The 24,070-nt window shown below is 38.1% G+C and overlaps 2 protein-coding genes across 3 annotated transcripts; one reads left to right on the top strand and one right to left on the bottom strand.

Annotated features, from left to right (window-relative positions):
- Nucleotides 1–6,595: 6,595 nt before the first annotated feature.
- Nucleotides 6,596–11,967, top strand: sync (syncoilin, intermediate filament protein). Its single transcript, XM_059349549.1, has 5 exons — nucleotides 6,596–8,182; nucleotides 9,122–9,336; nucleotides 9,884–10,091; nucleotides 11,319–11,443; nucleotides 11,529–11,967. The coding sequence occupies exons 1-5, from the start codon at nucleotides 6,653–6,655 to the stop codon at nucleotides 11,575–11,577; spliced, it is 2,127 nt and encodes a 708-aa protein (XP_059205532.1). The 5' UTR covers nucleotides 6,596–6,652; the 3' UTR covers nucleotides 11,578–11,967.
- Nucleotides 11,968–13,371: 1,404 nt separating this feature from the next.
- Nucleotides 13,372–22,778, bottom strand: rbbp4 (retinoblastoma binding protein 4). 2 transcript variants are annotated; one of them, XM_059349559.1, is made up of 12 exons: nucleotides 22,622–22,778; nucleotides 21,224–21,374; nucleotides 20,970–21,115; nucleotides 20,309–20,482; nucleotides 20,020–20,135; nucleotides 19,186–19,346; nucleotides 18,968–19,094; nucleotides 18,178–18,255; nucleotides 17,904–17,980; nucleotides 16,368–16,425; nucleotides 16,149–16,259; nucleotides 13,372–14,239 (listed from the first exon to the last, which is right to left on the bottom strand). In XM_059349559.1, the coding sequence occupies exons 1-12, from the start codon at nucleotides 22,635–22,637 to the stop codon at nucleotides 14,177–14,179; spliced, it is 1,278 nt and encodes a 425-aa protein (XP_059205542.1). In that variant the 5' UTR covers nucleotides 22,638–22,778; the 3' UTR covers nucleotides 13,372–14,176. The 2 variants fall into 2 exon arrangements, with proteins under 2 accessions (XP_059205542.1, XP_059205543.1); XM_059349560.1 differs by having other exon boundaries at nucleotides 21,224–21,371; nucleotides 22,622–22,771.
- Between the last annotated feature and the right edge of the window lie 1,292 nt (nucleotides 22,779–24,070).

Here is a 24,070-nt window from a genome sequence, read left to right as displayed (position 1 = left end):
ATTAAACTGCATCATTTTCAATTAAATTCTGGAAAAGTTGGTGTGTTCTAAAACTTTTGACCAGTAGTGTATATCAAAGGAAACTACTGACAAATGTTCAGATTTATCTGGATAGTGGCAACCTTACTGCTGTTTGTGAGACGGATTAAATGATCGAAGGAGAAGATAAACAGGAGGAAGAGGTGTACACACTGCCAGGATGTTCTGGTGAGTTTGGAAAATACTGCAGATTGGAGCAGACAGTAACAGACCAGTCCAACAGACCAACATATGGCCAATCTCAGTGGGACATTCAGTCCTCCACCACAACGCCCCCTTAAATATTTGGTTTCCCCCTTGTCATAGTCTTCTCCCACCCACACACTGATGATCTCGCCATCCTTTACGCATGAAACCATAGAAAAGAAACCAAAAAGATGATGATTTTTATGGCAGGCTGTAACCCCAGGGGCTGTGTGGGTGTGCACCAGCACAACAGCGTTGAACAGCGTGTTGAAACAGTTAATCCGTAAACATAACTTCATGTAAATGACCATCTTTCTCCTTAAAGGAACACTCCACCGTTTTTTCATATTAAAACATGTTATTGGGTCAAGTAAGACGAGTTGATACAGACCTCTTGCGTCTCAATGCGTGCACTCAATCGCCCTGGCGCGCGGCGCCACTTGGCTAGCACTTAGCTTAGCCCAGTTCATTCATTAGGATCCAAACAGATGGACAGTTAGAAGCGACCAAACTCCTCCACGTTTTCCCTATTTAAATACAGCTACACGAGTAGTTAAACGACCAAGTATGGCGACACAAAATAAAACGTGGCGCTTTTCTAAGTGGATAAAAAGGAGAACTATAATGTATGGTGGAATAGCACTTGGGAGCACTTCGACTCGGCGCAGTAATATCATCACTCCTGAAAAATCTTCTCCCCTCAGGAGTGATGATATTACTGCGCTAAATAGGGAAAATGTGGAGGAGTTTGGTCGCTTCTAACTGTCCATCTGTTTGGATCCTAATGAATGAACTGGGCTAAGCTAAGTGCTAGCCAAGTGGCGCCGCGCGCCAGGGCGATTGAGTGCACGCATTGAGACGCAAGAGGTCTGTATCAACTCGTCTTACTTGACTTGAATAACATATTTTAATATGAAAAAACGGTGGAGTGCTCCTTTAAGCCTACACTGTTAAAAAAAATGTCTGTAGATTTTACAGTGACCGTAAAATGATAAATGGGTTAATTCAGTTTTAGTAACAATGAAACACTGTAAATGTATATATCAGCCAAAACAGTATTTTTTACAGTTTTATTTTTGGAAAAATACATTACTCCAATGTTAAATACACTGTAATATGTATTAAATATCAAATATATATATATATATATATATATATATATATATAAGCGTCACTGTAATTTTTGCATTTCTCTTTTGTAAAAAAATACTTTTTCTCAATGTTAAATATACGAAACACCATATCTCTAACATAAATATGCTGTAGTATTTTATGGTAAAATCTTTAATTTATGTGGCATTTATAAAGTATTTTCTTGTCAATTATATGGCAGAACAGCGTTTCTTTTGATGGAAAAACTTATTTATACAGTAAAAAATGGAATAAAATGGAAATCTTAAACGTGAAATCAACAGTGCAAATATCTTTTTACCTTAATATTAAAAAAAGTTCTACCGTATTTATTACGGTAAAATTCTGGCAACCACAGCTGCCGGTTTTTTACCGTAAAAACAACAGTTTTTTTTTACAGTGTAGACTTGCCAAAACACAGTGTCACAGTGGTCAACAACGGGGAATTAGATAAACATTACATCATTTTTTTGAGCACAAGAGACGTAATCTTGGAAACACTGAATCAGAATCTCAAAGGAATGGCCGTCATTATTTTATTGGGCGTTAACCGCAAATAAAAGGATATTTAGTCAAAGGGGCATTTGATACTATAAAGTGGGGCTTGTACTATATTAATCTTTGGTTGTTTTGTTCATTTAATAGCAAAAACAGGCAAAAGATGCGTACATAATTCTCTTTCCATCACTATACCCTTTTGGAAATTAGCCATCAATGACAGAGAATATAACAGGATAAACAATCCGCCACATTAACCCATAAGAACCCAGACCCAGTTATCCATAAAGGAAAGTTATGGGGGATATATCACAGACCAAGTGAACCATGCAGAACATATTTATGATGTGGGGTTTTTTGGTCATTCTGTGTCTTTTTTTTGTAATTTTGTGGGTTTTTTTGTGTCTTTTTTAAGTAATTTAGTGTTTTTTCAGTCATTTTGTGTCTCTTTTTTTAGTAATTTTGTGTCTTTTTTGTGTCTTTTTTTAGTAATTTAGTTTTTTTTCTGTCATTTTGTGTCCTTTTTTAGTAATTTTGTGTCTTTTTTAAGTAATTTAGTTTTTTTCTGTCATTTTGTGTCCTTTTTTGGTCATTTTGTGCCTTTTTTAAGTAATTTAGTGTTTTTTCAGTCATTTTGTGTCTTTTTTGGTCATTTTGTGTCTCTTTTTTTAGTAATTTTGTGTCTTTTTTAAGTAATTTAGTTTTTTTCAGTCATTTTGTGTCTTTTTTTGTCATTTTGTGTCTCTTTTTTTAGTAATTTTGTGTCTTTTTTAAGTAATTTAGTTTTTTTCTGTCATTTTGTGTCCTTTTTTGGTCATTTTGTGTCTTTTTTAAGTAATTTAGTGTTTTTTCAGTCATTTTGTGTCTTTTTTGGTCATTTTGTGTCTCTTTTTTTAGTAATTTTGTGTCTCTTTTTTTAGTAATTTTGTGTCTTTTTTGGTCATTTTGTCTGTCTTTTTGTGTCTTTTTAAAGTAATTTAGATTTTTTGGTCATTTTGATACTGCCTCCAGCGGCCCCCAGGTAATTTGAGTTTGAGACCCCTGTTCTAGAATATTTAAAGTGTTTGTTACATGGGTGTCACCGTGGGTTCTTATGGGTTACGGTAACCTTGTATTATTTATGTCATCTAATCTTGTTAAAAAAACAGATAACACTAGTACAATATTAGTGGTTTAATCCTGCATTTATAGTTTAATCATAACTATTAAATTAATAGCTGTATTCATATAAGAGGAGACAGAAATACTGGGTTGATGAGGAGTTGAACTGTGAACTCTGAGGCCATCTAGTGGTGTCTGACTGTTACATGTCTTCCTATGTATAGAGAAATATTCAAATATAGTGTGTAATGAAAGGATAAATGTAAGAAAGTCAGGCAAAAAACATATAAGGGTCAAATGAATGAATGATAACCTGTAACTACCTAAAATAAATTGTTTCAGGAGTAAGAAAAACAGCCTTCTTTATCCCTGTAAAATGTTCCCTTTCTTCTACACTACCGGTCAAAAGTTTTAGAACACCCCAATTTTTCCATTTTTTATTGAAATTCAAGCAGTTCAAGTCAAATGAACAGCTTGAAAGGGTCCAAAGGTAAGTGGTGAACTGCCAGAGGTAAATAAAAAAAGGTAAGCTTAACCAAAACTGAAAAATAATGTACATTTCAGAATTATACAAGTAACGGTAGGCCTTTTTTCAGGGAACAAGAAACTGGTTAATTACTTAACTCTATGGAGTCTTGTCCATTTTTGAATTCTTTTCATGTCTTTGTAAGTGAATTTTGTGCCTTTTTTGGTAATTTTGTGTTTTTTTTTAGTCATTTTGTGTCTTTTGGTGTCTTTTTTTGTCATTCTGTGTCATTTTGTGTCTATTTTTGGTCATTTTGTGTCTTTTTTTAGTCATTTTGTGTCTTTTGGTGTCTTTTTTTTGTCATTTTGGTGTCTTTTTTTAGTCATTTTGTGTCTTTTTTTGGTCATTTTGTGTCTTTTTTTAGTCCTTTAGTTCAACATAAAATGTGATTTTGAATCTTTTTTTTACTTTCAAAACACTATCATGCTCAATAAAGAATTTTAAATGTTGCAAAAATGTGCATTCATTTCAGAGTGCACTGAGACATTAAACTGCATCATTTTCAATTAAATTCTGGAAAAGTTGGTGTGTTCTAAAACTTTTGACCAGTAGTGTACATCTGTCACATCTTCTCATGTCTTTGACAGCTCCGTCTCATCCTCAATGCCCTCTCCTCAGACTGCAGCAGACCACCTGTGGTCCATTGTTGAGGTCACAAGTTTAGGCGAAAGCCAATCCTCCCGTGGGAAGTGGCCAGAAAAGTGAGGGGTACTATTTAAAGATTTTTAAGACCCGATAATGAGGAGGCGCGGGTGGAATCCTGGAGCCATGTTCTCTTTCATCATGAACACACACACACCATAAACCCTCCGCAAACAGCCACCTCTCAGCAGCCATAATAAATGCATCCAGCTGTAACTCCATCAGTCAACCTGCCACTATATGGGAAAACTGGAAGATGCTTGTTTTGTTTTGCTGATGCAAAAAGTGAGGATTTGCATGAAACTTTTTCAGAAAAAGTAGTTTCTAATGCAGTTAAATATGAAATTACTGTGTTAGTTTGTACACTGCAAAAAAGCCGACTCGTATTTTTTGGCCTAAAACAGTGATTTAAGTTGGCAAAACTTGGAAATATAAATTATTGACATTTAGGAAGCCAGTTCAAAGAAGCTCAAAAACAAGTTTGTGAGTTGTTGTTACTTATATCTTTAAGTTGGGGTTCACAACAAGGGACAATAGTTCTGCTAACTCTTATTTCTTTGTTGTGAAATGCGGGAAAGCGGTGAAATTCGGTCATTAGCGAAAGCTAGCGGCTAACTGATGCTAGCAGCTAACTGCTGCTCGCGGCTAACTGATGCTAGCGGCGCTGCTTGTTACAGCTACAAGAGTAGCCATTAGCTTATCAATGCTAACTCAAAATTGTGGTTGAAACATTAGCATTAACATTTCATAGCGGCGTTTACAACGTGCCAATTCAGCACATTGCAGAAGTTAGCAGAAGTAAGGATTAAAAGTTATTACAATGTAAAATTATAAGTTAGTACAACTTACAGTTGAGTTGACAAAAAACTGAATTCAGAGTTGAGCAAACTCAAAAACAAAACTTAAAATATTTAGTTTAATTGTCCAACTTAAAATTTTATCGAAGTCTGTTGCCTTGAAATTTTGAGTTCACCCAACTTTTCTTTTTTTGCAGTGTAGTTTTTTGATACTAAATACATGTCAACCTTTGAGAGAAGTTGTTGTGAGGTCCTTTTATATCTTAATATAACAAATCCAAAGTTAAACAAACTGGTTATACGCTACCAGGTGTTTAATAGACTTCTTAGAGGTCCATTTTGGCAAATCCTTTATGTCTCTGGAGCTGAAACAGCCGGCCGTGGCTCCTCTTTCTGCCAGCCCACTGTTTATTAATAAACCTAAACAGAACTGAGGTAGTCATGGTCACACATAGCAGCACACTGACTGAGACAGAGAGGGGGGCTGGGTCTTTGCTTCCCCTCCTCTCTAAGTTCATATCCACACACTGCTCCCGCTCATTCTTTGCTTTGTCACTTGAACCTCAACTCATTTTTAACGGATTCATCCTGAGGATAATACCAAAGGGCAGAAGAAAGAAACAGGCCTTTGCACTAAAGTAAGTACGATTGTATTTCAAGTTTACGTATGATGATTTGTTCAACTGATGTTCCTTAAATATGAATGGGGAAAACCCATGAAGACAAACCAAACACTAAGCAATGACGCTGCTTTTCCAATAATATATCAAACATGACATGCAGCTTAAAATAAATATATCTTTTATACAGAAGAAAAGCTATTGCTCTGAGTGCTCAGCAAATATAGGCCAGTGCTGACTCTGGGTGGTGGAGGAATGTGACTTGTGCCCATGCCTGTCCTGCAGCAAGACAGCTGGTGACTATGACGGTCTTACCCAGGGCTTTAGTCAGCCATGCATAGCACACCCCTCTCTGTGGTGCTGCAGATTTTAGTGCTCGATGTAATTTTTATGATCTGGTATTCTTTAGACACAAATGCTAGCTAGCGCTGCTTCTTGAATTTTTGGTCGAGGCAGTTTTGGCTAACAAACGGCAGCTATCAAATTAATATCACACTTGCCTTCCATGCCCTTTCTACATTACTAATCTCTGCCAATGACAGTTTTGGGTCAATTTGATCCATTTGCTCTCTGGGAGTCTCAGGCCAGTCTTGGCAAACACCTCAAAGGGTGAAATTACAACTAGATTATTCACCAGGGGAGAGTGCAAATGCCCATCCATCGGCACGATGGCATGTTATGATAATCTGTTCTCTAATGTAATCTGTGTAATGCCACTTGCTGGAGCTTCAGACTGTTTATAAGTAATGTTCAAGTGAATGCAAGAGTAAACTTGTTTGAGGTGTGTGTCTCATCATTGCCAATGTTGGTCCTTGGGGAATCTAGCCTTGCAGGACAGCTGCTGCTAGCTAAACTGCCCTCTTGCCCCTCTCCACATGTCTGCAAATGCTGATGACATCAGACGTCCAGCCAAAATATTAACCCAACTCCTCTGTTGGCATGTCTAGGCCTAGCATTCCTGATATGCAACACGACTGCAAACAAGTACAGCTATCATGTTTAATATGTATTAGCTGGGCTGTCTAATGTATTCTTATGCTTTTGTCAAGGGATGAGTCACTTGTAAAGAAGACTCCTACTTTGGAACTGGCTACAAGAATCAGGCTAAACCAATGGAAGACGATAACATGCCATCGGCTGGGTTCGCGCCTCTCTTCATTAAAGAAGAGGATGCAGATCCGGACCGAACTCTCATGGAACAAAGCGAGAACACGGCAGAATCTGCACTTAACTTCATAAGTTCACAGCGGAATCAGTCCGCTTTAATTAAGCCATACTTACAAGAGATGGATGATTTACTGAAAAGCTGCGAGGAGCTCACCGGCATCCCTTTTGGCTCTCACTTCTCAGCGAGTTACAATGAAACTAGCCTGACTGAATCGAGTCATAGCCACAGCAAAGAGGAAGTCACAATGGAGAGCTGTGGAGAAACGAGTCATTCTCCACAAGCGTATCTTTCCACAGGCTACATCGACACACACATGGACGGAGCTGGATCAGAACACCAAACGGCACAAGTCCAGTCCCAAGGCTCGGGCACCAGCGTTAAAAGGTGTGGAGTCACCACAGAAGCTTTTCGCCAAAATGAAATGCCCCTCACTTCAGCGGGAACCAAGCTGAGTGAAACCATGGTGGAGTATGAGGGTCAGCTGTTGGGGATGCTGGCCATGCTGGAGAACTGTATGGAAGAGTCTGGGATGGACTTTGAGCCCCAAGGCTGGGCTACAGAGTCAAGCCAAGAATATGTACATATTGGGAAGAAGCCGAATCCTTTTAGGGGAACAACTCTGGTGCCCGTTCAGCACGAGAGGGCAACGAAGATGGAGACCCAGTCGATGCAGTCAGAATGCTGGGATGGTCAAGATGCAGGGGGAGATAGAGTTACCAAAGAAAGTAGAAATGAGGAAACAGTGGGTTCAGTGACAAATGGACGCCAACAGAATCAAGCGCTTCGCTGTGACAACTTGGGCAGCTTCTCAATGGAAACACTGGAATGCCAAGACCAGGGGGTTCTTGATTGTCAGTTCAGGTTTTCAGGGCAATCAGGTAGAACAGAAAGTGGTTCAATGTATTGTGAGGCTACAAGGACAAGACATATGTCTACTGATGACGAAACATACGTGAAAAATAATGTAACTGGGATAGAAGTAGACACCACCGAATCAGCAGCAGAAGAGAGACAGGAGCTCAAGATGGACACCTTAGATCTGGGATCTGGCTTGAGTGAACTAGCAGCAGTAGGGTCCCAGATGGAGGAGTGCATAGAGGAGGTGCAGCGGTTACAGGTGAGGAGGAAGGAACTGCTGATGGAGGTGCTGGAGTTGAGAGGGAATAAAGACGAGGGGAGCAATGAAGAGGAGACAGGAGAGCAGATTGATAGAAAAGTGGCAGAGCTGATTAACGCACTGAAGAAGGAGGAAGAGGGAAGAAGAGAGGAGAGGAAGAAGGAGATCCAGAGTCTCAGGGAGGAGCGGGCAGACGAGGAGAGGATGCTGTGGAAGGCGAACCTGGAGAGGCAGGGGCTGTACGAGGAGCTCAGGAAGCTGAAGAGGAGGCTGTTTGCCATGGCCAGGGACTGCGCTCACAACCAGGCGGCCCTGAACAGCCAGCAGCGTGAGGTGGAGCTGCTGAAGAGAGAGGAGGTAAGAAACTCATGAAACATCACTCCGTGCATCACATTCCACAGAAAACCTGGACTTAAATACTAGTGGTGTCAACAATAATCGATTCGGCAATGCATCGCAATGCGGGGCATGAACGATTCCATAATCGATTATGTTTATTTCCTGTCCTCCAGTGGAAAGTTGTGGGGGACAGGGTGGGAATTTCAAGAAGGCCCCACACTCTGGCCTTGATGCCCTGTGAAAAAATGTTCAATTTATGGCCAAGGTGGCCTTTGCGCCCCTGTCAAAGTTCCAGTAAACACAACGCTAACCCGACCCAGGTGCGCATCAACACATGGCTCATTTGAATATTCTAATGAGCCATGTGTTGATGCAGCACAGATAAGCTAGCGGGACAAGCTGTTTTGATATGTTGTGACTGAAGTATGTGGTAGTATTTGACAGAACTTAACATTTACGTTTTTATAGAAAGTACTATTGATAGGTAATTACCATTGTATTTGCCTATTTAAAGTCGACTCGTTAACATTACATTTTTGCGTCATGAAAACTAGCGATAGCTAGCTAGGTGGGATAGCGCTAACGTCCCTACCTCAGGAACAAGGGCTCCACATTTAGCTGATGTAAACTTCACCTCAGCAGGTTCCTTTTTTATGGCAGGAGGAGGCATTTCTCTTTCCTTACTTTTAGATGAACTCAGGCAGGAGATTCATTTTGCCATCTTTTCTAAATATAGCCAATAAAATCTATTGTTATTAGGCCTATCTGACTGCTTGTATTGCCTCATGACTGACCAAAAATGTCCCTTGTTGTGTGCAGTATAATTGTGATGCATCGCAATGCATCGTAGAATCGAACTGAATCGAATCGTTACCTGGTGAATCGTAAGCGAATCGAATTGTGAGGGCAGTGCCAATGCACACCCCTAATAAATAGCTATTTCTTCCTATCTACCAGGAGAAGCTGCAGTCACTGGTGCACCAGCTGACAGAAGAGGGCTCCCAGCTCAGAGCAGCTCAACAACAACAGGTGCTGGACCTAAAAGCAGCACTTCATGCCCAGAGCGCCAGTAAGACCTCCAACACCCAGGAGGAGTTGACCGAGTGCAGGAGGCATTCCTGCGGGGACGTCCAGCAGTATCTGCAGGATGGGCTGAAAGCCCTGGAGGACAGGTCTAGTATTTTCATTCTTTTTCTTTTTTTTTTGTAATTACTTTCTCGTGTCGTTGAGCCGGGAGGTGGTGCCAAGTTTGAACATTTTGTTTACAAACCAAAAAGGACAGATCCTACTCATTCTGCCTTTAAATGTATGTCAAGTCAAGTCAAAGTTTATTTATAGACATTAAAAAAACAACCTCAGTTGACCAAAGTGCTGTACAGTTATTAAAATAGAATAAATCACACACAAATAGGTATAAATAAAAACAATGAAACAATAAAATACTAAAAACAGTAAAACAATAAAATAGTAATAAAAACTCAATCCAAAACAGAGTTAGAGATAAAAAAATTAAAATTAAAATTAAAAAAGACAAATAAAAGGGTAAAAAAAAGTAAAAAGAAAGCCAAGGATTCTTGCCTAGCTGGGACTGAACACCAAGGAGAATAAATAGGTTTTTAATAATGTTTTAAAGTGCTCAACAGACTGTGCAGGTATGCTGTTCCACAGCTTTGGGGCCGCCAAAGTGTAATGTTTCTCATTAAAATGTGTCTCGACCAGGTATGAACCCATGTTGCTCACATTGCTGAAGAGAAGGGAGGCAACAGCCGCAGCTCTAGTAAAGGCCAAAGAGCAGGCCCAGGAGCTGAAGGCCCAGCTGAGACCCTTAAAGGAGGAGATCCAGAAGCTGAACCTCCAGAGGGCTTGCTTGGAGGAGAAACTCAAATTAATTTACATCCAGAGAAGAGAGGATGTGGGGCAGTACAAGGTAAGCAAGATGAACTTTGACCTGTGAATGAGTAAAGGCAGTGGGATCTGTAGAACCTGATAATGTAATAAATTCCCGATAATGTAGTAAAAATCTGCACTTGAGTCCATTGAAAATGTAATAAAACCTGATAATGTAATAACTTCCCGATAATGTAATAAAGTGCATTTCCCAACAATGTAATACTTTTTTTTTTTTACCAATAATGTGATAAAGTATAACATTACTGAAAGGTTTTTGATCAAATCAAAGGTGGCGGAAAATCCAATATGGCCGAAAAACCCCATTGAGCTCGGATTGGCCCAAGGGTTCCAGTGATGCCGTTTGTGAAAAAAAAACGGATGAATGGGTCAAAAGTGAATAAACATTCAACTTTGACCTGTTGGTGGCGCTAGAGCTCTTGAGCTAGAGTTGATACACAGTATCACCACTTGAACCCAAGTAATGGGTGGTCTGCTGTTAAATTATTACAATATTGGGGAATTATTACATTATCGGGACTTGGGAAATGAAGGCTAACCTGATAATGTAATAACCTCCATTAATGTTATACTTTATTACATTATCGGGAATTTATTACATTATCAGGTTCTACAGGGATCTGATACACAAAGCAATAAATCTTTGGTGTTCTTACCAAGGTTATAATAGTTTTGGATTTTTCATTAGTTTTAGTTTTAATTTCGTTGTGAATTTTTGTTTTCAAATTCAGTTAGTTTTAGTTAGTTTTTAGAGTGAGTTTTCTAGTTTTAGTTTAGTTTTTAGTTTTTGAAAATGCTTAGTTTTAGTTTAGTTTTTATTAGTTTTAGTTTTTTTGTAATGGGCTATGTGTTGGGTGCCAGATTCAAAGAGGTCATAATAAATTTTGCCTTTATTTCCTTTAGTTTATCATCTCAGCCCCAATAAGGTTATTAACTGTTTTGAATTTTGGCTTGAGTGTAGACATCCCAGTCTCAGTAAACATATTTACCATGTGTTGCATGTTGAAATAGAAACATTGAATTATGAATGAAAAAAGTTGACAAAAACGAAAACGAAGGACATTTTCACTATAATTTTAGTTAGTTTTAGTTAGTTTTGTAACCACACAATACAGTTTCAGTTAGTTATCGTTTTTTTAAAAACTCTAGTTTTTATTTTTATTTCAGTTAACGAAAATGTTTTTTCAATTCTAGTTTTCGTTATTTCGTTAGTTTTCGTTAACTATAATAACCTTGGTTCTTACAGGAGACAGTGTATTTCCTGGAGGACAGCAGCAGAGAGCTGAAGACTGAGTTAAAGATTCAGAAGAGAAAAACCAAAGAGATCGAGGAGCTGAGAGACAGCCTAACCAAACAACTCCTCCTGTACAGGTAAGAATTGTTCAACTATTCTGTATCATACTTCAAAAGAACTACAAACTTTTAGAAAAACTCTAATGAAAACATTTTCTTACAGGGCTGCCATTAAGGACCATAACAAGTGTGACGCTGAGGAGAAAACATGACCGCATGTTCTTGATTAAAAAAAGAAAACTGAGGCGTGATTTGATAAAACAAAACTTATTTTTTATCTGCAACATAGTGAATTTCAAGATTGTATTAATGCACTTTACACACACGTTGAAACATGCTGTTGTTAACCCTTTGATGCACAACATATTGACCCCCCTTCTAATGCACAACATGGGTCAAAAATGACCCCCATTCATTTATCATGTTATTTAATGCTGCTGTGTGTTTCTGTGCTCTATCTTTTTACATCAACTTATTTTATGATTGAATATTCCAAGTATTCTTTAAATATCTTGTTTTTGATAACAACAGATCATTATTTACATTTTGCCTCTCATACTTTATGAAGAAAAAAAGTTTTTGTTCTATCACATAGCTATCTAATTGGCTAAGTAGCTTGCTAAGCTAACTACTTAGCCAAGAAGTTTAGCAGTTAGCTTAGCAAGCTACTTAGCTAAATACTTAGCCAAGAAGTTTAACAGTTAGCTTAGCAAGCTACTTAGCAAAAATACTTAGCTAAGCAGTTAGCTTAGCAAGCTACTTAGATAAAAAATGGATATGGGTCATTTTTCACCCATGTTGTGCATTAGAAGGAGAGTGACGCAAAAAGGGATTTTATAAAAAAATGAATAAAGGAAAACATAAAAATTAGGATGTATGATGATCAAAAACAAACTAATTGAGGAAAACCTGGAATACTGAATGATGCAAATAATTTATTGCAAAGACATAGAACATAAAAATATATATCGGGTCATTTTACACCCATGTTGTGCATCAAAGGGTTAAAAACCAGTAACCTAGAATTGGTTGGGTTTTCTTTTAGAACATCATGTGAAGATGACCTAGACTGCAGCTTGTAGAAAGGATTTTGTTATGAATAAAGGCTTTGTGTTCGTTGTACTTCAAGTGCGACTGACGAGTTAATGTCTCTGCATGAAGGTTCATGTACTTATAAGGGCAATGTGGCTGGAGAACTAAACAGTGTGACACAGAGTAATAGAGTGAGAGCACGTTTGGCAGACAGGAAAGCACAAAGACGTTACACCAGTTGACACATAAAAAAGGTCCGAGCAAAGTGTCATCAGAGGTGGAATGTAACTAAGTACATTTACTCAAGTACTGTACTTAAGTAAAATTTTGAGGTACTTGTACTTTACTTGAGTATTTACATTTTATGTAACTTTATACTTCTACTCCACTACATTTAGAGGCAAATGTTGTACTTTTTACTCCACTACATATAGCTGAGAGCTTTAGTTACTTTTCAGATCGGGATTTAACATGAAAAACATGATCGGTTTAAAGTTTAAAGTGAAATTTTCTAAATTAGACCTCATAAAAGTATATTAAATAGTTAAAATGAGCCCTACCTTGAAAAAATAAAATGCTGCTTATATAAATGCATCAATAATAATCATCAAATCATATATTGAGAATATATTTAACAATCTGAGTGGGGTCATTCCGCAAAACGAGTATTTACTTTTGATACTTTAAGTACATTTTGATGCTGATACTTTTGTACTTTTACTTCAGTAAGTTTTGATTGCAGGACTTTTACTTGTAGTTGAGTAATTTCACAGTGTGGTATTGGTACTTTTACTGAAGTAAGGAATCTGAATACTTCTTCCACCACTGAGTGTCATAAAGCATAACCAGCTCCTGCAGAGGATTATTTAGGGTTGTTTAAAAATACTTCCAAGCTTAGCAAGGCGCTGATAATATTGATAAAATATGCAGCTTAGAAATTCATATTGAAAAATGTTGACCAAGCGGAACCAAAGACCAATGAAACACGTTTTATTAAGAATGCACTCAATGTACAATTACAAAATATTGAACATAGAAAAAGTTCAACGACTAATCTACATCACGACAACATTTAAATGGTTAATGTATGACTAAGGTGGGGGGGAAGGGGGGGGGCATGAATGGAAATATCCAACAGAAGAGAGGAAGCAGCTGGCGTAAAAACTCCAGAACAATTAGGTGATGACCAGACTGAAGCAGAGAAGATATGAGACGTTTTGAGGACCATAAGCCTGCAAATAACCTCTATCACAGCCAGAGTAACTGTCATTATGTTGTGCAAAAAGCTGGAGTGCATTTTATTTAATTTATTTTTCCTGCAACCATTCCAACTTGTGCAGAGGGAGCTGTTTACTCTCTCCAACAGTAGGCTTTTTGTGAATTACCAAGTGTTGTGGGGCTTTCAGTGTGATCACCATCTATCTAGGTTCTAGGAAAACATTTAATTTATTATTTAAAAAGCATTCGCTTACATTTCAGTGTACGAGGGAGAGCCAATTTGATTACAAAAATATATTTTTTTTTATACGCAGCGCGAAACCCATGAGTGAGATTCTTCAGGAAATAACTTACTCAGTTAAAGTTCTTCATTGTGAGCATTCAAAAAAAAGGTATGACATGATTACTCTCTTGTATTTACAGTGATTTGCAGCATACAGTGTCCCACGGTAGAGTAGAGAAAGGAAGATGGGAAGAAGTAGCTGCATGGAAGTACAGAGGTGGCAGTTTGTGATGAGGTTGTAGGTTCAGACACACACACAGCGGGCGGAGGAGGAGGAGTTACGCTGTGGCTTCAGGGTCTGTCGAACCCTCTGGATCTTCATCGTTGTAGATGTTCTCAGCCTGAAGAGGAAAATCAGTGTCAGTCATTCAGCCACATGCTATCAGGGTGTAATTATGCAATTAGTCAGTGGCATTTTTGATTCAGCTCCACTAAAAAAAGATTAAGTGTGGGGCTTTCAAGAGAAAATATCACTACATGCTTTAACCCATAAGAACCCATGGTGACACCCGTGTAACAAACACATTAAATCTTCTATTTTTTGTTCCGAGGCTAAGTTTAAACCCATTAAACAATTCTAATCCATTAATAGTTTTGTCCTGTATTGCATTTAACTTGCTTTGACCATATTTCCTGAACAAATTAAAGTCACAATTTTGATAAACAAAAAGACACATGGTTATTTGTATTTATTTATTATCAATTTATTATTATTATTATTATGCTACTTTAAAACAAATCTAAAAAAATAATTTGTTGTTAAACAGAACTAATAATGTCACAATTTTGATAGATGTTGTGCAGATGCTGAGAAAAAGGTAAATTTGTGTCTAGTTTTTTTTTTATTTTAAAATACGAAATATTATAAACATAAATATTATAAACATAAATACTATAAGCGCCCAATGTAAATTTTATGTCACATCACAGATCTTTGACATTTAGGGATAGTGTTTTTGAAAACACATCAGAAATGGTGGTATATCCCCCATAACTTTCCTTTAAGGATAACTGGGTCCTTATGGGTTAACTGCTAGCTTTTTAACATCTATCACAGGCAGTGACACAATGAAGCACATCAGTTTTACTTTAAAATAGGGTAGAATAAAGTGAAGAAAGTAAAGATACGACTGGGTTAGTACACTCACCATTCCTCTCTTCTGTCTCCTCACTTTGCCCTGACTGAATCACTCCAAATGACATATCAAAAGGCTGAGATTTTTTCTTTGCAGTCATTATAGTCTAGATGGAATTGTCCAAAAAGTGAAAGTGAGGAGCATTTATGGGTACAAGTCAGGAACCGGCCTACTTTACTTACTTCAAGGGTGCTGAATGCAAAAAAAATGGTTCCCAAGTGAAATTTTGAGTTTTTGACCTTCTCATTTGCATATCAAATTGGCGGCCAAATTGCCCATCTTGCTCAGTTGTTGGACCATTTTCCCCTTAGTTTTTTTGTAAGTAGGCAATCAAAGATGAGGAAATTAAGTTTCTGGATCTATAGTCTAGGGTCAGAGCAAGGATATAGTGGAGGCTCAGTGTCTTTTTTATGTATATTTATATATATGCAAAATACCAACTTTTAAGGTGAAATTAAGCATTATTTGTGTGTTTTTTTTTAAGGCCAACATAAATAGTCAATCAATATCACCTTTAAATGTTCCAGTTGGTATTTTGCATATATATATATACATAAAAAAGACACCAAGCCTCCACTATATCCTTGCTCTGACCCTAGACTATAGATCTAGAAACTTAATTTCCTCATCTTGATTGCCTACTTACAAAAAAACTAAGGGGAAATGGTCCAATGACTGAGCAAGATGGGCAATTTGGTGGCCATTTGATATACAAATTAGAAGGTCAAAAACTCAAAATTTAGCTTGGGAACCATTTTTTTGGGACTCGGCACCCTTGAGATCTGTAAGGTAGGCCGGTTCCTGACTTGTACCCATAAATGCTCCTCACTTCTTATAGGAGGCCTTTATTCTGAAATCCGTCTAGACTATTAGCTGAAATGCCAGGAACTTCCCATCAAAAGAACCTTTCCCTGCCAACGGTTTGCTTCCTGCTCTGATCCACATGTTATAGTCTCAAAGTGGCCTGCTTTCTGTGACCTAAACATGTTTCTGCATAGTTCAATATCTTATTTATCGCCTTTGAAAGAAAATACTCTCCTCTAAAGAAGGAATCGTGTTCTTTGCCCAGCCAATCACTAACATGCCTCAATAAAATGAAATCTCAGGGTCTTACCATCTGCCAGACTTGCATAATGTTGTCTTCAGAGACTGAGCAGATGACCCAGGGCTCGTTGGGGTTCCAGGAGAAGTCGGAGATCTTGGCTGTGTGGCCTCCATGGATAAACTAGTTAAATAGAAGGAAAGACAACATTTTCATTATTATGATGCAGCCTCATGTTACAAATAACAGAAGCTCATGTTTGAAAGTTCAGCAAACTTCAATGACACGCACCAGTAACTCAGGTGGGCCGTCCTCTGCGTCTTCTGGTGACTGTTCCTCTCCGATTTTACTACAAAAAAAGAAAGAAAATAAGAGACACAAAAGTTAGATTTGGTGACAAACAATGTAACAGTCTGACTAATGGGGGTGGGACAATAAGCTTATCAAGATTTTTAGTGGGGCGGATTAGCTGAACAATCGTTCATTTTGTGATAAAAGCATGAAATTTGGTAGATGTGTTGGTGAATATGTTTCGAACAAATCTGGATATTGGGCCACCTCAAAAGCGCCCCCTAGTGGCCGTGGCAGGCATTTGTTATACGAATAAATCAATGATGAATAAAAACTGCCCTTTTAATAATACCAACTGGTGATGAATTGTATATTGTTGGAAAGCCTGATTAGTCACCTTTACAACGAGGTACAGCTTGTAAGGATCGTGCCTTCATGGAATGAGCAACGGGGCTAAACGTGTGGGTAGCACCCCCCAAAAATGTGCATCCCGTGTAGTGGGGCGGTTTAGCTGAACAATCGTTCATTTTGTGATAAAAGCATCAAATTTGGTACACTCATTGCTGAATGAGTGAAACATATTCACCAACACATCTACCAAATTTCATGCTTTTATTACAAAGTGAACGATTGGTGTAAAATATTGAGCTAATCCGCCCCACTATTTGCAGTGTTTCTTATATATTGATTTATTTGTTGATGCCACAATGTCAACACTGACTGCTACCCTACAGGTCTACGACAGCGTACATTCTTTTTTCTCTTCTTCTTTAACATATAGCACTCCTGTAGCAATGACAGTTAGCTCTTGAAGTTATGAACTTACTTGATTCCTATGGTCTATGTCTAGTACCTTCAGGTTGAATGCACTTATTGTAAGTCGCTTTGGACAAAAGCGTCTGCTAAATGACATGTAATGTAATGTAATGTAATGAAACATTACCAAACTGGCTAAAACGTCAGGGGATCATCTATGGCTAACACAACGGAACCAGAATGCAACACAGCCGAATTGATGGACATTCGGGGTTAACCCTATAAAGCCTGAACCGTGAAATAATTGCCAGAAAATTCTAAATTTTCAAAACTGGAGTGTTTGTTGAACCGGCTAAAATGTTTTTTAATTCAATATCAATTTTCATATATGAATTTATTTGTTGCTCACAATTTGCTTTTCTTGAACTCACATAATCATATAAAAAACTAATATTTTTAACCAAATAAAACTTTGACTTTCCTTTTAACATTTTCCTCAAACATACAAAATATTATTTTCCATATAAAACAACATCATACATCTGCTGATATGAAGTTTTCACGCAGTAATGACAGATCCACCAGTGGAACCAGCAAATCATTTTTGTTACATCTGGTATTTTTGTGAAATTTGTTGCTCAGTTTTTTTTAATCATCAATTCATGTATTCATCAGGTTTTTCAGGAAAAAAAATATCACACTGATGATGTAGAGGTCAAAAACTTAAGTATCAAATATGACACACTTGGCTTTATAGGGTTAAGGTATTTAGTTGTTTACCTGAGGTCCCAGACGTTGAGGCGACGGTCTGTTCCACTGGATGCCAAGATGGTCTCATTATGAGGTGACCACTGAACCTGAACAGGCAATCAGAGAACACAAATTAGGCCACTTTGAATAGAAAAACAGACAAACAATACTGGAACTCTGGAGATTTTGTCAGGGAAACGGATTTGATTACAACTTAAAATTCCCCCAACTGACTAAACACATTTGCACGAGAAGACCTGTTTCCCTTATTTCATTAAAATGTCATGAGTGACAACACTCCTACCTGGAAGATCTCGTCTTTGTGCGATTCGAAGGAATGCAGCTTCAGTTTCAAGTTTCTCAAGTCCCAAAGAGCCACAGTCTGTGAATGAGAAAGAAATATTACACACGACACCTGATAGGGCAATATAATCAATATTCTGTCAAAAAAGTTGATATCACAGACATAATCTGCATTAGGGGTGTGCCATATTGTATCGTTCACAATAATATAGGTATATTTTTTTTATGGTTAAAAAAAATGCATATCATGATATTGGCAACATTCCTACTTCTTGATGTAGTGGTTAAAGTTGTTTTAATCACAAAAAGCTACTTACTCCCTGTCGCTAAACACATGCAGCTTTCAAAATAAGAGCACAGTGTGTTGACAGAATCCACCACAGAACTTACAAGAAGACTGTCAAAATAAGATGCCTTCAATAAAACATACAAGAACCTTTATTCTCCTTTACAAAATGTCATTAAAATATGCCCCCAGAACCCCTAAATGGTTATTATTATTATTTTCTCATACTCAAGAGTCAAGAGTACATTTTTTAGTATTTGGCAACTGTTGAGATTTGCACTTCAAACTACATTTCAGATTTTTATTTATTTATACAGACTAAAAAAATATCATATTTTCTATATATCATTTTAAGTATTTGGTAATATCGTCAAGAATATCGTTATCGCAAAAATAGCCTGAAATATCGTGATATTCTTTTAGGGCCATATCGCCCAGCCCTAATCTGCATTCTGTGAATTCAACTAATTACCGACCACTGATTTATGGTGGAATGTTGCATTACCTTGTCTGCAGAGCCGGAGGCCAGGATGAACTCGCTGTAAGGGTTGAATGACAAACAGTTGACCTCTGCTGTGTGGGCGTCTACTGCGTGGCTGGGTTTGGAAGTGTTGTTCGAACGAGTGTCCCAACTGAGGTGAACAATGACAAATATTCATGCACTGTGAAGACGAAAGCTTACATCGTTTTCTGTGAAGTCTGGCTTATTGTTAAGTTTCTTACATCATGAGCTTCTGGTCATCTGCTACGGACCCAAAGAGTGACTCGTGAAGCAAGTGCCAGGAGACGTCTTCCACCACCGCAGTGTGACCAGTGAAGATCGTCTTCGCCTCGACAATCTTCCCCTCCTTTGGCACAGCGCTTATGTCCCACAGACAGATTGTCTACAGTTTGGAAAAGATGAGATAAAAACTCCATTTGATGATTCAATAAACCTCCCAAAATATGGAAAGACACTTGACAAATAGACCTGCAAAGATTGATTGTTTAACCCATTTAGGCCTGAAAAATCGCTGGGCGATTTTAAAATAAGCCTCTAATTTTCTGGAAATTCTGGAAAATTCTGGGAAAAAAAGTGTCAACTCTTCTACTAAATAATAGATTTTTCAGCCTCTGTAGCAGATAGAAATGAAATTCAAAAAGTATTTGAGAGCTTATACAAATACTACAAAACGACGTATCCGCTTTCCAGGCTTCAATGGGTTAACATATTAACCCTTTATCAGGCGAAGAACCGTATTTGGTAACTTCAGTGGATATCCAAAATGGTAATATTTTGAGAAAAAGGTTGCAAATGTACTAGATTAAAGTGGCAAATCTACAAGAAAAAAAAGTCGCAGATTTAAGAGGTTTAAAGTGGCAAATCTGCGCGAAAAAAGTCACAATTTTAATCTCGTAAACTTTTCTCTCAAAATATTACCCCCCTCTACACATTCCACAGTCCACATTCTGGCTGTAAGTAATATCCTCCAATATTCTCTAGGGTTGAAATTTGGAATTTGTAAGTAAGTATTGATAATACTAGAATAAAGCCATGAGACTTGATTTTTCTCTTACATGATCATCTGACGCACTAAGGAGGGAGCCAGACAGATTTGGATTCCAGGAGAGACCGTAGCCTTCTTTCTGATGGCCTCTGAGACGCAGATCAGGGTGACACTCTCCAGAAGCATCTGTGGATGAATGAATATATGCATGTTGTCTATTTCTTTCACAACATACACAACACTAAAGATGTGCTAAACAAAATACTTATCCATAGATCAAAAGGTAACAATTAGACCACTTTACTTTAAAACCAAATGTCACCTTTAGCTGTGTATTGTGTTGTGTGTGATCCTTGTACCTGGCTTGGAAGGGTGCTTGGTGTAGTCAAACACCAGAACTTCTGAAGTGGGAGTCTTGGTGGCGATGATGCAGGGGTTCTGGGGCATATAGCGAGCACGGTTCACCTCTCCTTCATGGTTGATCTTAATTTCTATCTCAATCTTGCCGCTTACTGAGCCGAAGCCTCCAAATTCTGCAAGGAATTACAAGGAAATAGAAGTAGTAAGTCTGAGATACAGTACAGGCCAAAAGTTTGGACACACACCTTCTCATTCAATGCGTTTTTCTTTATTTTCATGACTATTTACATTGTAGATTCTCACTGAAGGCGTCAAAACTATGAATGAACACATATGGAATTATGTACTTAACAAAAAAGTGTGAAATAACTGAAAACATGTCTTGTATTTTAGATTCCTCAAAGTAGCCACCCTTTGCTTACTAGAATACAAGACATGTTTTCAGTTATTTCACACTTTTTTGTTAAGTACATAATTCCACATGTGTTCATTAATAGTTTTGATGAATCACAATGTCAATAGTCATGAAAATAAAGGAAACACATTGAATGAGAAGGCGTGTCTGAACTTTTGGCCTGTACTGTACAATCAACCCAAGAACGCCATAACGCCACAGCCATTGGCAACTTCTACAAACCTAAATAACATCAGGCCTCTCACCTCCTTTTTCACTGTCATAATGTGAGGCTTCAAACTGGGCGTCATCATTGGGTAGCTGAACGCTGGCGATGACCAGGTGATTCTGCTCATCAGACGTGTGAGTGCCCAACACCAGCCGGTGCACACTGTAATCCTTCCCCTCTGGCCTGGTAAGGAAAGATTATTTGTTATTAATGTCATTCACATTTAATAAAAGACTGTGTGCTGGGATGTGTGAATTGTGTACTACTGGCCCTATGTGTAAAAGTATTTACCTGGAGACATCAGGCAGCCACTGAGCAGTCAGGCTGGGCCACTCTAATGCATGGGTCATAACCAGATCGTACAGGAAGGGAGTGTTTTTCTTCCAGATCTTGTACTCCTCGTTTATCACCCTCTCCTCCACCGCATCGTCAAATGCTCCTGCTGAGAAAGACATAAAATGAAAACCATTTTTGGGGTCAATATAAGGGAAACTGTCAGTGTTATCTTCGTGATAGTCAAGGCATTAATGGTAAAAGGACCTGCACTTATATAGCGCCTTTCTAGTCACTTTGCGACCACTCACACTAAGCTCATTCACGCATACTGGTGGCAGAGGCTGTCTTAAACGGTGCCACCATTGGGAATTCATTCTCAAGCAATTTGGGGTTCAGTATCTTGCTCAAGGATACTTCGACATTAGGGCTGCCAAAGACATAAAATGAAAACCATTTTTGGGGTCACTATAAGGGAAACTGTCAGTGTTATCTTCGCGATAGTCAAGGCATTAATGGTAAAAGGACCTGCACTTATATAGCGCCTTTCTAGTAACTTTGCGACCACTCAAAGTGCTTTACACTAAGCTCATTCACCCATACTGGTGGCAGAGGCTATCCTAAACAGTGCCACCATTTAGGAATTAATTCTCAAGCAATTTGGGGTTCAGTATCTTGCTCAAGGATACTTCCACATCAGGGCTGCCATGGTCAGGTATTGACCCTCCTGATCAGTGGGCACCCCTCTCTACCAACTAATGCTACCTATACACCAGAAGACTTTGAAAAGATTTGGAAAAGACTCCTGGAAGACGATCAGCTCACACCTGCTCACATCTAAAGAAGAAGTGTTTAGAGTTTTTAGTCCCAGCCTAGTCTCACACTGAGATTCTACAAAACTCCTAGATTTACTTAAGACTTTCAGTTTTTAGTCTGGGACTGTGGAAACCGTTTGGTGTAAGCCCAGCATAAGCCACAGCAGCCCCAAATAAATGCTATTGCACTTGATCAACACATGTTTAGCTATTGTTGTATTGTTTACATTGGACAGAAATGACTCAGGGGCCTGATTGGTGTTCACAATGTAGCGTTAGCAGTATGGGAGTATGCTCTGAGAAACACACCGTTAGCTTAGCATGCTATCTGATAATACGTGCAGGTTAATGACTGTATGTGTGTCATGCTGCGACATAACTTGCACAAAAGGCTTGTAGTAAACAACAACAACTGGTGTGAAAACATCAACTACAAACAGAAACGGAGATGTTTGCAGCTCACACAATGAAAATGCACCCGGCTTTTGTTATGACTGACTGACGCTAGCTAGCTAGCTAGCTGCTACCCTAGCTAGCCAGGATGCTAACGCTAGCTAAGATGTGTCAGATAACATCTGAGCAAAATAAATAAAATCCTTACCTTCCTTGTCCGCCATTGTAGGTTTCTTAAGTCCACAGAGACCTAAGGATAATTGAGATGCGGAGCCGAAAAGCCTAGTCTCAGGTGCCCCCCTTGTGTGCCAGCAGAGCCCGGGTCCTGTTAAAGCTCCGTGTGATCAGCGCTAAGCTAACAGCTAGCCGCTAACTGAGAGACGTGGGTGCGTTGGCGCGCTCTCGGTCCACGCGGGAGGTCCTCCAGCAAATCAGCGCGCATCCGCGGTGCGCGTGCCCGCCAGCAGAGGGCAGCATGCCGGAGACAGACAGACTGTATTATATTAATTGTACATACGAAAATAATTCACAGAATCTACCCCACTAAAATTTTTCTTCAACGTTTTAAAAAAGATTTAGATTTGAATTGCTTTTTTTGTGAAGGACACCCTGAAAGTATTTTTCATTTATTTTGGTTTTGCCCTTTTTCGTCTTAAGTTCTGGAAAGATATTTGTAACTTCCTTTTTTTTTTCAATTGAACCTAATTTGTCCCTTTGTTTTGAAAATATACTGTTTGGTTTCACTGACTTCCCATACACAAAAAAAAAATCAATATTAGGCCTACATTATAAATCTTATTATACTATTGGCAAAATATCACATACATAAATCTCGATACACAAAAAAAAATCCCCTCTTTTCTATATTTATAAGTGAAACCAAGCAGTATATTAATTCTATTAAAGACTCTACTCATTTGAAAGCTGCTAAAACTCTGAATATTTGTAATTTTTATAATATTTTTGTATGACAACCTCTTTATGATTTATTGAAACCCCCTGGCGACGTTCTGATGTATTTTTTTGTATTACACCCCACCCAACTGCCTTAATAAAGTTTATTAAAAAAAAAAAAAAAAAATTAATTGTACATACGTTTTATTTTAGTGAATTTTGCTTGTTATGTTTACACAGTATACTAGGTTAATCATACAATTAGAGTTTTTTTTATATTCCTCATAAAATGTTTGATGAACACGGAATGGAAGTCGCCTTTTCCCCCCAAAGCTTCCCTTTGGCTTAAGGCCCTCATGCTGTATTTAGACCTCGAGAAAATTAAATATAATCTGAGGGGAACACGTGAAAAATGTGTTTCTTTTTGGGGCTTTATGATTAGTTACATAGCTAAATTGAAGACACTACAGGATAAATGAAATGCTCACCTCTGGCAATTAACCTCTCCCCATATTTCATTTCCCTCTCTGCCTCATTTCAACCCATGGACAATGTGACTTCTCTGTATGTTGTTATTTTCTGTGTACTCATTTATTTGTTTATCTGCTTAGGGTAAAAAGCAAAGATGTGTATAATTTCTCACAAAACTATGAAGGACTGGGGGGGTAAGGGGTTGTTGTTTTTGGAAAAAGAAAAAGTCCTTATTTCTCATTGTATGTACTTTTGCCTGTCAAATGAATAAAAATAAATGAAATAAAAATGT

Source organism: Centropristis striata, chromosome 14, assembly GCF_030273125.1.
Source record: "Centropristis striata isolate RG_2023a ecotype Rhode Island chromosome 14, C.striata_1.0, whole genome shotgun sequence".
NCBI classification, from domain to species: domain Eukaryota; kingdom Metazoa; phylum Chordata; class Actinopteri; order Perciformes; family Serranidae; genus Centropristis; species Centropristis striata.
This window is presented reverse-complemented; position numbering and strand designations above follow the sequence as displayed.

Excerpts from the sequence above, each read along its gene's own strand:
- sync (XM_059349549.1), top strand. The coding sequence starts at position 6,653 with ATGGAAGACGATAACATGCCATCGGCTGGGTTCGCGCCTCTCTTCATT. Across the intron at positions 10,092-11,318 it reads AGGATGTGGGGCAGTACAAG|GAGACAGTGTATTTCCTGGA; the intron begins GTAAGCAAGATG and ends TGGTTCTTACAG. Across the intron at positions 11,444-11,528 it reads AAACAACTCCTCCTGTACAG|GGCTGCCATTAAGGACCATA; the intron begins GTAAGAATTGTT and ends ATTTTCTTACAG.
- rbbp4 (XM_059349559.1), bottom strand. Across the intron at positions 19,347-20,019 it reads TTAGTGCGTCAGATGATCAT|ACAATCTGTCTGTGGGACAT; the intron begins GTAAGAGAAAAA and ends TCCAAACTGTAG. Across the intron at positions 19,095-19,185 it reads GATGACCAGAAGCTCATGAT|TTGGGACACTCGTTCGAACA; the intron begins GTAAGAAACTTA and ends TGTTCACCTCAG.